The sequence below is a fragment of the Embiotoca jacksoni genome, unplaced genomic scaffold (genome assembly GCF_022577435.1).
Source record: "Embiotoca jacksoni isolate LCO1_2020_lvr unplaced genomic scaffold, fEmbJac1.0.p SCAF_21, whole genome shotgun sequence".
NCBI lineage: Eukaryota > Metazoa > Chordata > Actinopteri > Embiotocidae > Embiotoca > Embiotoca jacksoni.
Genome location: NW_027185352.1, coordinates 9,064,945 through 9,078,032, shown reverse-complemented (window position 1 = coordinate 9,078,032; position 13,088 = coordinate 9,064,945). Strand labels below are relative to the sequence as shown.

Below are 13,088 nucleotides of genomic sequence, written 5' to 3'. Positions count from 1 at the left end.
ACATTGCATTACAGGACTGTCCTCCCAAGAAGATTCAGTCGTACATTATAGGAGGGTTAGGGTTCGGATTGGGTGTGGTTGGTGCACCCCCTTCGTGCTGATCCAATCTAGCCACAGCCAATGAAGATAGAGATAGGGTTTTGTACCAGTTAACTGAAAGTTAAACGGCCAATCACGGCAGTGTACACTTAACGATCAATCACTGTGCAGAGCTTGGCCAGTGCGTCCCTCTGGCTGATCCAATCTAGCACCAATCCTGCCAAGTCAGGTCTAAAATGGTCTTGCCAATGTGCAGGTGTGTGCCATTCTTCTTCTGCTCTGTTTTAATGGCAACCAGAAGAAGCATTATCGCCACCTACTCCTGTGTTGTAGTGTCTTTGGAATACGCGCTGCATGGGATTGTGGGTGCTTTACTTAAGAACTTGATGCATTCTTGAAAAATATCTGGGTAGAGTTTCGGAAGGTCGTAGACATTAGAACATTCCTTTGTGGGATTTGATGACGTAGCGTCCCGAGAAGTACAGCTTACCGAAGTCACATCCTTGAGATTTAAAAACTTTCGTACACGTGGAGGTGGTCGATGTGGACGGATGGTCAACAAAACATCAGACCAACCAACCCAAAACTAATTTTTGCACTAATATTTCCTCCAATCGTGTAATTTAACAGGACCAAGCCTTTATGATGATGTCACAACCAAATTCATTTCATTGGATTCATTTCTCAACAGGGATTTCTCACAGTTTTGAAAGGCACAAACCAATTATGTTTGCTTTCATTGGGTGGTGAGATCACAAAACATTTAAGAAACAAGATTTAAGGAATCCTTATCAAAAATAAGTCTTTATGTAAAAAAAAAAAAATCCTTACAAATCCAATTGTGTGTACTGTGATCTTAATGTGCAAAATCTACGGACTGTCCCTTTAATCATTGAATTTCTGCTGTTTGGAGTCAAACCTCATGTCAGACATGTGGGACTCAAGCAGTTTCGTCTTCTGGTTGAAATGAAGCTTCACTAATTTTACCTCAGCTGATCCCTGAGGGCAAACCTCTTTCTTTGGTGCTGTGGGGATTTTGACAATCTGGGTTTTGCACTGAAAGTCATATGACCCAGTCAGCACCAAAGAGGCGTTACTCCATAGACCGTAACTGCACACTCAGCAAGGAGGAGGCAGCCTCCATACTCTAGCCGATGGGTCCAATAAAAACTTAGTGGGAAACTTTTTTTTTTTTTGCCTTTTTGTACTCAGGAGACAGTTATCGATAACTTTGGTGCGGAACTGAACCTCGTAGTGTTAATTTGCATGGGTTTTCTGTGGTTAAAAAAAGCCCTTGCTTGTATTGCAGCTGTCGGATATTTTAAGTTGTGTCTGTGGTATTTTTTTTTCTGCCCACTGGTGGAATAACAAAACTTTCTGGCAAACGCTTTCTGTCCAAAAGCGAAGCGAGGTTTGGCACACTTTACGCGCTTTATCGGCTGCGTCGTCTGCGCATCACCAAACGGAGCGCAAGGAGCTCGGCTTTCAAGCTACACTGCAAAAGAAACCCAACAAAAGATTTTTTCATTAACATTTGTGGTTTAAAGTTCCTGAAACGAGCCAAGCTGCGTTGTTAGTAAGTACATGATCTCATCTTCATCGTTTACATCTCCATTGTTTTTGGTGGAAAGGTGGATTGTAAAACTCTCTTCTTATAACTTCATCTGGTCATTTTTTGCAGCGTTGGCAGTAAAACTACGTCACTGTCAGACAACTCCCCCCTTCTCCTTCGCTGTTGGACCAACATCCTACAGTTTAGGAACAACTGGAATCAAGATTTTGGATCAGAAGCAGCATCATGATGACCGGATTTCGGCTCAACTTGGCGCCCCTCAAGGAGCCCCTGGGTTTCGTCAAACTGGTGGAGTGGGTAAGTGAGATGCAGCCACTGTATTAGTGCGTTTGCGTGTGTGAGAGTGGGTGTCATATGCACCCAGAGGACAGGGAGGTTCAGTCCTTCTTTGGTGCTTGGATTTTTCCCTTTTCCTGACGATTTTCAGCCTTCAGTAAAAAAAAAAAAAAAAAAAAATGGGGAAAAAAAATGAAATACTGGTACATAAACTTGACCATAACTTAATCACACAGCCACAGCATGATGTTTTACACAATAGCTTTACACATATGTATAATAAGTGAATACATATCTTTAAACACAAGAATAAACAAGATAAATACTCAATCTGATTATTTTTGATGATTATTTAGGATTCACTATACAAATACATGATTGTTCTCTTCTCTAACTTTCTGTGACTGTAGGCCTTTAAGAATTATGGATGGAAGTGTGAACAGACTTTGTTGGACAGAGAAGTTGGGTGCAGTGAGTGCAGATCACTTATTTCCAGCCCAGTTTGCCTGCTCTTCAGAGAGCATACAGTTAGAAATTAACACATTTTTCACCATTGATTCACCTCTGAAATATCTGTTCTGCGCTGACACCTGAAACATTTCAGCTATGTTCGCTTGAACTCCCAGTGTGTGTGTGTGTGTATCATGAGGGAACGTGCCAACAGTTTCTTCCGGAAAGTTCAGTAATCAGTTCTGCTCTGCATAAGTGGGTCAGAGAAATCCAGTGTGGGTAATGCATCTCGGCTACAGTTTCTCTCAGCTGTTCTATTTTCGCATAATACACACAAACAAGGCGCTTTAGAGCAGCAGTAACACTCGGTCATCTGACTCAGGACACGGCCGTGGTGTGTGTGTGTGTGTGTGTGTGTGTGTGTGTGTGTGTGTGTATGTGGGGGGGGGGGGGGGGGTCTCAACTGTTGCCCTTATGTAACCCTTATTTAACACAACATATTTTCTAATTCACAAGGGGCTGGATGATTAGTCGTGAGCACTTACAACAATACAGAGGTCCTCACCCGCACTACAGTCCAAATGAGCACACTGAATATTATTCATGAAGTCCAGGAGTTTGAATCATCTGGATAATGAGGCCACTGCTTTATCTTCACTTACAGAATAGGATTATTCAAAACAAAACAAAAAAAAACCTTTCTTATCAAATGTATTAATGCATACTTGAGCCATTTTTTTTTTTTAAATGATTATGAAAGGAACCATTTGTAGGTGTCATCCAAACCCAAATTTTAAAATCTATAAAATAGTTTAATGGTACATTAATGACTTTCCGGTTACCTTGTCCTTATCTGAGATGGAATTCAGATAAGGTAAAATGTATATGTTATGCATATATGATGAAAGAAAATGTCAAAACAAACATTTTTCAGGTTTCCAAATGCACATTGGTTTATCGTCAAATTTCGTGTTGGATATCAGAGTTGAAATGATCATGCAATTAATCACTCATCTGATCAACAAAAAAACCAATCTGCAACAATTTAGTTATGGAATAATCGTTGATTTCATTTTTTTAAAGCAGAAATTATTAACTTTCCCTCTCTTACGGTTTTCAGTTGGCAGGATTTTGCAGATTTCTTTTGTCCCATGTGATCATAAAGTTTTGGGGTTTTAAACAGACAAAACAAGGCATATAAAAATGTTACCTTTGGCTTTTGGCATTTCTAACAGGCATTTAATTGTTATAATTCTGATGTTCTGTAGACCCAAACAATTAGTGTATGAATATCGGAAATAACCTGCACGTTATTGCTATATTGCCTACATTAGTCACATCCCTGTTCATACGTATGCTTTTTGTGACTGTTCACCTACGTTTTTGTATCAAACGCTTCACTATTCAATTGTGGTCAACAACAAAATCAGATCTTCTTCACTCAAAGACTTTTTTTTAAAATGAAGCTGCGAAACCATTCATTAATAAACATCGATGGTGTGTTGCCTTCATGTGGCAGCAGGTTATTTTTGCTCTATGTATGTAGATCAGGGGCAGAAATGTGGAAGTTTCTGAGCTTTGAGAAGTGATTTATTACCACCCCTGTTGATGAAACTGAATCTAACAGGTTTCACTGTATATAATGCAAAAAAAAAAAAAATTCTCCAATACCCATCTGCTGTGTAAAGTGTTGAGTGATGTAAATGAAGAGGCAGTTTACTGGGTGCACAACTGGCATGGCCTAAACACTCATACCTCCCGAGATATTATCTCCCACACACTAGTAAACAGGAAGGAGCGTTCGGCGTATCAAATGCTACAAAGCTGCCCCCATTCACTCAACATGTTTTTGGACTCGTTTTGGTGCCACATCTCTCTGGCTAAATGTTTCTGCAAGGCTGCTGGAGGAAACACGGTGGCTAACGTGGGCACACACTCCAGTGGCTTTATGTTTTTTTTGTTTTTTTGTGGTCAGCCTGACCTGAACTCAGTGATGACTGTGTGAAAACCAAAGGGAAGACTGCTGATTATTATCTTTCTAACACGATTTGAACCACGATATTAATCTTGTTTTTGTTTATGATGGTTTTAAATCAGATTACAGATCATTTCTCTTTCCCAATAGGTTCAGTGAGTTTGAATCATATGCATAAAGTTATTTAGTTACTTGTTCTGTTTCACAGCTTGATTGTGAGTTTTAGGAATGTCCATAAATTGGTTCTGAGGGGTTTGCAGATGTTTGGGATTTCGCCAAACAGAGCTTAAGGATTGACAAAGTGGTGCTGTGTGTCCAGAGTGTTTGGAGAAGGTGTCACCTGTAGCGCCAATGAGGACTAAAAGCTTGTGCTGGAAACGTGACAAGGCATTTTTTTTATGCAGTCTCATACTTATGCTGTGTTTAAAAGTGTGAACTTAAACAAAATGATAAAAAGCGGTGAGTTGTGTGTGTGTGTGTGTGTGTGTGTTTGGTCCATGCTGACTGTTACAGTTGTTCGTGCTGTTGCGCCGTGACCTTGTCGTGGGAGATTGTCAAAGTCAGGGAAATAGGAATGTGAGAGAAGTAGCTTACTGCGGTGTGCAGCCAAAAAAACAGGAAGTGGCAGCCAGTGACATCTGGAGAAACATCTGGAGAGAGGCCTCGAGGTGTGTGTGTGGGCGTGCATGCAGACGTACAGTGTACAGTGTGTGTGTGTGTGTGTGTGTGTGTGTGTGTGTGTGTGTGTGTGTGTGTGTGCGCGCGCACATGTAGGTCGTGAAGATAAAGCTGCGTGAGCATTTGTGACACAGTCATGCTGATGAAACAGAATCTAAGAGGTCAGTTTAAAGTCTTTCTTGTAAACGTTTTGTTTGGTGTGTCCAGAGACATGAACAGATTATAGTGCATGCATGTCATTACTCTGCAATGTGTGTGCATTAAAGCTCATGTTCTGATTCATGATGTAATCCACTTCCTGTTCACTGCATGGAGTCTCCTTCAGTAGAAATACCATAGAGAGCAAAAGCTCCTTCCCTGATAATATGTAAGAAGATGGACATCAATCACACACCATTTTGTTGTTTATTTGATTTATTCAATCTTTAATCTTAATATCAGTGACTGGAGGCAGAATTGTACTTAGTCTTCGAGTTAAGTTTATTTAATTCATAAAAACAAGTTAAAAAGTCATTAAAAGCATCACCTGTCTGAGATTGAGTCCTTTGTGGAAACCATCTTGAGTTGGTGCTTAAAGAGATGTGTGATACGTGGGATCTCAGATTTGATTGGATAGTGGAGGCATGCTGACATTTATTAGTAACGAAGATAAATATAGAAAAAAATGCCCATATTTGTCTATTTTGAATGTTCGGCATCTGTTGAGCTATAGATTGCGTTGTTGTTGGAAGTATTTTGAGAACATTGTGTGTTTTGTCTCATCCGTGTCATACTCAGCCTTGCCATCAGTTCTTTTCAGACAATAAACCCACCTTCCCAGCACCAAACAACAGACTAGGGCTGCAACTAATGATTATTCTTACTACTGATTAATCCGCAAGTTTGAAGGTTTTTTGTTTTTGTTTTTAATATATATTTTACCTTGTTCATTGCTGCCGAGCTGCTGAAGTGCCGACTTAATTTCGTTGTATTTTTACGTTGACAATCAACAACGCATGTCCTTGTCAGGATGTGTGATAAAGAAGCCGTGTATGTTGTGACTCCAGCTGTATACGGTGAATTATAGTCCATATTGTCATGCCCATGATGATGTAAAGTGATATCCCAGTTGAAAGGCTGAGCTCAGCGCCAGCCGTCCTGACCATAAGAATCTAGTTTGTGTTGGTTTTATGGAGAGCATTAGTGTCACATGGTCGACACGCTGAATCAGATGCTTTTCTGCAAGAAGGAATTCAAGAGCTGAATGGCAGCATTAGAGCCGATGTAAGCCACATTTTTTAACTGCGTGGTCATCTTTTCTGATGATGTAAGTGTAAGCAAAAAATGGGGTTGGTAAAATAATTATACTTTGTATGTGATTTGTAAGGTTATTTTCCTTCATTTCAACACATTACAAGAGTTTGATTAATTTGTCCACAAATTATAATTCTTTGAATTGTTTTATTAACACAGAACTCGTGATCTTTTGAACTCGTGGTTCAAAAGTGGTGTTATTTATTCACATGATTGTACAGTGACAGTGACAACACTAGTGTTTTGTTACACTGTTCCTGTGTTGTCCCAGAACACATTCTGTATATCACAGTTGAAATAATGGAGGGATAAATTGGTTTGCGTTAACCAATCGAAGCTATTCTTACATCCTCTTCACGTTTGACTGCCAACGCATCTTCAATTCAAACACTGTTGTTAAGTTTGCGGATAATGCGACAGTCATTGAGCTCATATCAGACAACGACAATACAAGGAGGATGTTTAGAACCTGACGGCGTGGTTCACCAACAATAACCTGATCTTAAACACCAAAAAAATCTGGCAGATTATTGCGGATATTTGGACGATCAGGAAGACTGCCCACAGTCCTGTCCAGATGAGAGCACAGGCTGTGGAGAGTCCAGAGCTTCATTCAGCATCACAGAGGATGGTTGTTGCATTAGCAGCCCCTCAGCAGTGGTGGGAAAGACACAACAATGCCTTTCATTTTTAAGGAGAGCCGACCTGCCCCAACAGCTGCTGGCCAACCTTTACAGTTGCACCACAGCGAGCGTCCTAACAAACTGCGGGACATCAAACCTGATAATAAAGCCCTCCAGTGGGTTATGAAAGCAGCGCAGGACATAGAAGAACCTCTTCTCAACACACGCTGACTAAGAACATCTTAAAAGACATTATACACCATGGACTCCACCTGTTTAAGCTCCTTCCACAAGGCAGGTGCTTCAGTTTAATCCACACATGAACTAACAGACTGAAAATCAGCTTCTTCCCAAAAACTGTGACACGATTGAAGTCAGATATCATCTCAGTCTGACAAACTGATGTGCTGCTAATATTAGAGTATCCGAGCAATATTTACTGACATGTCATTTCAAGCCTCTAATTATTGCCAATATCACCACACCAACCGCACATGTCATTTAACACCCCATTGCACCTTTACTCCATGTTTGTCACAGGGCACCTTTGCTGTACTATTGCTGCTGATGCTTTTTGCTCCCTGACATCAGTTGTATTTTATACTTTGTTAATATTTTATACCTGTAGATATTCTTTACTTTATGTCACTGATATTTCATATTCTCTATGTCATTCCTCTCCTTTTTTATTTTTTATAAATATGTGTGAAATCTAGAATATAAATCCACTCTTTGGGGTTGATGCAATTACAATTTTGTTGTGGTTACACAATGACAATACTGTTCTTGCAACTTAAATATCACCCCATCCTCATAAAACATGTCCACTATCTGAAATTTCTTGGTTTTGATGTTATTTTTTCTCCAAAGTCCAACAAGGGTTTCTCACATCAGTCTCAACCATATCTCTCATGTGTCGCTCTGTCTTGTTTGTCCAAACAGCTCACAGCCATATTTGCTTTTGGAACCTGTGGTGGATTCTCTGGGAGCAACATCGTATCACTCTTCTGCGGCGACGGCAGCAATGAAACCCTCAACGCCAACTTTCACTACCCATTTAGGTGAGAGTTTCAACACATTTAGGTCAGTGTCAGCCACAGTTTATTTTAAAATGAGTAATAAAATATGTTACTATTTCAATCTTCTCTCTTACGTCATGGCCAGGTTGAGCCAGGTCACGCTCGTTGAGGGAAACAGTACTCTCTGTAACCACTCTGTTGCTACGACGCACTTGGTTGGAGACTCAGCTTCCTCCGCGGAGTTCTTCGTAGGCGTTGGTATCATCTGCTTCCTGTACAGCATGGTGGCTCTGCTGGTTTATTTGGGCTACATGCACGTCTACAAGGACTCTGACCTTGGACCCATTTTAGTGAGTATAGATCATCCTTCTAGTGGACGTCCCAACAGACAAACGTAAAGCCTGAAGTTGATTAAATTTCAGAGTAGGATTTGTGGGTCTTAAAGGATGAGCGACTTGTGGTTTCTGTCTGTGGAGCTGATGTGTTTGCTCTTTTCTCCAGGACTTTGCGATCACAGCCATCCTGGTCTTCCTGTGGCTGGTGTGTTCGTCCGCCTGGGCGAAGGGCTTGCAGAACGTGAAGGATTCCACAGACTCTGAAGGCCTCAGTGCCACGCTGGCACTCTGCAAGGGCAGCAACGTCACCTGTGAGGTCACGGAGTTCGCCAACATGCGGACCCTCAACATCTCTGTGGTGAGAAGAAACAAAAAGAGAAAATATTTTGTGGTTGCCTCAGACTCAGTCAATTATCACATCAATCAATTCCAGTGAAACCCATTCAAATAAAGAATGTAAGTGATAAAGTTATTTTTTTCTCCCTCTTTTTTGGGACAAGATGTTAAATACCTTGTTACACGAAGAGATTTGTTCATGGTGTGCACATAAATTACTATCATTTCCATACATTTGAATCTCAAATTCATTGCATACAGGGGGAAGATTGTTTATATAAAAGCTAAACAAAAGGGGCCCCAGAATTGAACCCTGAGGTACATCAATATCAGGACTAAGGGCTGATGACCGATACCCCTTCATCTTGACCCTCTGTGCTCTGCCATCCAGATAGGATTGCATCCATTTAAAAGCATTAGGGTAGAAGTTGAACGCTAAAAGCTTTGCAAGAACAATACTGTGGTCCACAGGCTTTCATTAGATCAAAAAATATAGCCCAATAACTCCCCCTTTATCAAGCTTGGGTTTTATCTTTTCCAGGTGAAAGCAGTTAGCAGTTTACATTAAATGGTTACATCGAAAACTAAACTGCATGAGATGCAGTCTAAAAGCTGTCCAGCTGTTCTGCTACATATCTTTTAACTCCCTTTAACACGACAGGTATTATGTTAATTGTCCTGTCACTGCCTACCTCTGAGGGACCACCTGTGTTATTAATAGGTGCTATTTGCTGATTTAAGCATTTACCTCAAAACCCCGCTGTGCCAACTGTATAATTATTTTTCCGTCTATTGCGGTTTGAGTGTTGAGCTTAGCAGCAGCCATGCTGACTAAAAGAATTAAATTTGTGCTGGTTTTAAGGAGAGTATTAGTGTCCTATGGCCTACGCGCTGAATCAAATGCTTTTATGTGTCTGCAAGAGAGAGTTTAGGAGCTAAATGGGCGCATTAGTGGAACCACATTATAAGAGCATGTGATAAAATGTAATTTAAGCTTTATGAAAAATAATGTAGATGGTTAAAGAAACGTATTTGATTTGTGTTGCCAAAGATATCTTTTAACCCAACACAATACATATTAATTGATCCACTTGCTAGAAATGTTACTCCTTTAAAGAAAATGAAAACGATGAATGAAAAATGAAAAAAAACTGATCCTGTAAAAAATATTGAGTTGTGTGTTCACTTTTAGCCGACCACCATTTGATACCGCTGTCTTTATTATGGTGGCATTGTGTATTTTGATTGCCAACTTCAAGTTTTACTGTAGGTGTGATGTTCTGTTGACTACACACTGTGTTGTCCTACAATACATCACTGTACCTCGAAGCACCGCTGTGGCTTCAGACTCTAATGCTGTGTTCCAGATGGCGTACTTACGCACTAACACCCACTATTTTGAGTGCATAAGTGAGTTCACACTGGCAAGTATGGAAACATGCAATGTACTACAAGTACCCGGATGGTACACTCAAAACGGTCCAAATATTGAGTGTGAAACGCTGGACAATTTCCACACTCAACGGTCGCCATCTTGGCTACGTTGCAGAAAAGTAGGGACCACCAACGTAAAGAGTTTTCTAATTCAAAGTTACCACCATATTGCTGTTGAGTAGAAGCCATCAGTGTGTTTATTGTGTGCGTTAAACAGAGAGCACGAAAACGTATTCATTTCATGATACATTTTTTAAAGCTGGCAGATACTGTATGTTGGCAGGTGATGCATTCAAATGCTACGGTTATTTCCGGTAAATGCTGAATGGCAGTGTGCAGTTTGAGACAAAGCTACCCTGTCGAAATTCAAGTACTACATAAGTAAGAGGACTATTATATCAGAGCACTATATGTTATTGTCTGAATGAAAGTTCGTCATTTGGAACACAGCTTAAGTCTTATTGTTGTTTGTCATTAACTGAAATTTGACAAATGGACATTAATGTGTATTTTTTTTTCATCTGCCTTCTTCCAGGTGTTCGGCTACCTCAACATGTTTGTGTGGGCGGGTAACGCCTGGTTTGTGTACAAGGAGACTCGTTGGCACTCCCTGAAATTCTCCTCCCCACCTGGATCTGCAAGGCAACAGGTCCCTGCACCGGTCTAACGTACATCCAGCAACACGCAAAGACACAGTCACATACAAAACAGACACTGACATGGACACACCGCACACAGAATAGAATCAGTCACACATGCAGCACACAAACAGACACACTCAAGTATGCATGCATGCGAAGTACATGCATGGAAATATATGTGCACGGAGACATTTTTATATGTACACACACGCATAAAATTGCTCTGTGAGGATGATGAAGACAGAGAAAATGAAGGATAGATTACTTAAGATACATGTTGTGGTACTGTATGAGGTACTTTAATGATACAGTAGCTGCTGTGTAAGTAGTACATAAAACTGAATTGGCAATTTGTAACCCAAAATGACTTGATGTCATATCATTCCTTGCACATAGATGGCATACTAGAAGCGCTTTTGAAAGGAACGTACATTTTTACCAAAATATTCCTCAGGGGTGTTAAGCAACCCTGCAGCAGTAATACAGGTGGGGAACAGTAGGATTCACACCTAAACTTTGATGTGCCTTTATTTTTTTTACCTATTCTACATACAATAGCAGCACCAATGCAATATGTACGTCAAATTCTCCTCAACATTTCTTACGCTTTCGTAAGCGGAGAAATGCACAAACAAATGACCAAATCTGTTGACCAAATTTGAGCTTTATAGCAGCTTAGTGGCTTCTGTTTAAGAAAAAAAAAAGTTGTCTTCCTCTTTTATGGTTTTATTTTAGAATCCTGGCTGAGTATATTGTGTTTAATTACATGCAGATGAATGGAAGGTACTTTGAACTATTCTCTTTTTACTATGACATCAAACTGATGGAGTAAGATTTACATTTCTAACATGTACTGCAGTCAGGACATCGATGTCATCAAGGTTTTCAGGGTAACATGGAGAGTAATGCTACTCCTTATCAGACATAATATCACAATGCTCTATACATTCCCATCACATGTTAACATATGATAACATGAGAAAAAAATATCTGTAAAAGTTTTCACATGGGAATCTACATGGGCTTCACACATCACACCATTAAAATGTAAAAAAAAAAAAAAAAAAAAAAAAAATAACATTTCCCACAATCACGTGGTTATATGAGATTTTGAATATGTGAAATTCATGTGTTTTCTTCTGTAAGGGCCATAACCTTTATAAACATTTCAGTCATTTACAAAATATTTTGATATTGGCCATTAAATTTAGAAATAAATGTGTGGTCAAATCTTATTCTTTGCACATTTTGTATATTTCTCGATGACAGAAGCAGGCGATTTCTTTCATATCAACCATTTGGTTCTTCACAGTTAAGCCATTGTGGCAGAAACTCACAGGATCATTCATTCACGAAAAAAAGAATGGATAAATATCTTATTTTCATGTGGTACATTTATGAGGTACCTCTATAAAAGCTTTTCTTTTTGTGGATTTTCCTCAGTAAAATAAATCATTTTGAAGCTTCGATATACTTCAGACATAAACTGTGTAAAGAGGCTTCTGACTCCTACATGAGGAATGTAGTTTGTACATTTACTGTCTGATGTTTTTATCGTAACATGCACAGTGCATTCACATGGTGCTTAATATAATGTTAAAATGTCCTTTAAAGCACTGTGAGTGTAAATCCTCGAAGAATACTAGACTATTTTGTTAATCCAGGAAAATAAAATATTGCCCATGTGATGGCAGCCACACCTTCACCAGTTAAAGGATAAATCCCTCCATGATTGTGTCATTTTTAATGCCTTTCTCTGGTCATGCTGAATGTAGTAGAAACGTTCTCTTTACGATTTAATATTAAAAAAAAATTATTCACTTTGCGCGTAGCCAAAAATATTCTGCCAAAGCACTATTTTCTTTTCCCAGGTTTAAGCCTATTTCATATCTCTATATTGTTTAATCACTTTTATTGTTGTTGTTCGAACCACTCCATCTTGTTCCTCATTGTTTAGGTTTTTTTTAATCTTCCTTGAGACACCAACCAACGATCTGGTGTTGTGTTTTATGAACTGTCACATTTTTTTTTTAATTTTTTTTTTTAAATATTTTTCATTTTTAGTCAATGTAGTAAGTTAGTTTGAGTAGTCTCTGATTTATTTCTTTCCTGTTGGGTTTTGACAGAGTAAAAATGTATGTAAGATGATGTAAATTCCTTTAACTTTACCCAAAGATGAAGTTAAAAGAAACGGCACGTGTGTGTGTTTGGTGTACTGGTTATGCCTCTGCACTCCTGTAATCATCATCCATTCAACTATAGCCTTGTTAATGATTCCTATGCATTTAACCTGCCACATTGCAGAGACATGCACAATTTCAGTGTACCTTTGTTTTTTTCAATAAAAATGAATGATTTTTTTTTCATTGATCTCTCCAGTGTGGATATCCTGATAATCCACCAGTTTGTGGGTTTA

The 13,088-nt window shown here is 39.3% G+C and overlaps 1 protein-coding gene across 1 annotated transcript; it reads left to right on the top strand.

Annotated features, from left to right (window-relative positions):
• Positions 1–1,320: 1,320 nt before the first annotated feature.
• sypl1 (synaptophysin-like 1) lies at positions 1,321–13,038 on the top strand. The gene is made up of 6 exons (XM_069156785.1): positions 1,321–1,615; positions 1,721–1,909; positions 7,850–7,968; positions 8,072–8,276; positions 8,428–8,619; positions 10,567–13,038. The coding sequence occupies exons 2-6, from the start codon at positions 1,838–1,840 to the stop codon at positions 10,696–10,698; spliced, it is 720 nt and encodes a 239-aa protein (XP_069012886.1). The 5' UTR covers positions 1,321–1,615; positions 1,721–1,837; the 3' UTR covers positions 10,699–13,038.
• The last annotated feature ends 50 nt before the right edge of the window (positions 13,039–13,088 follow it).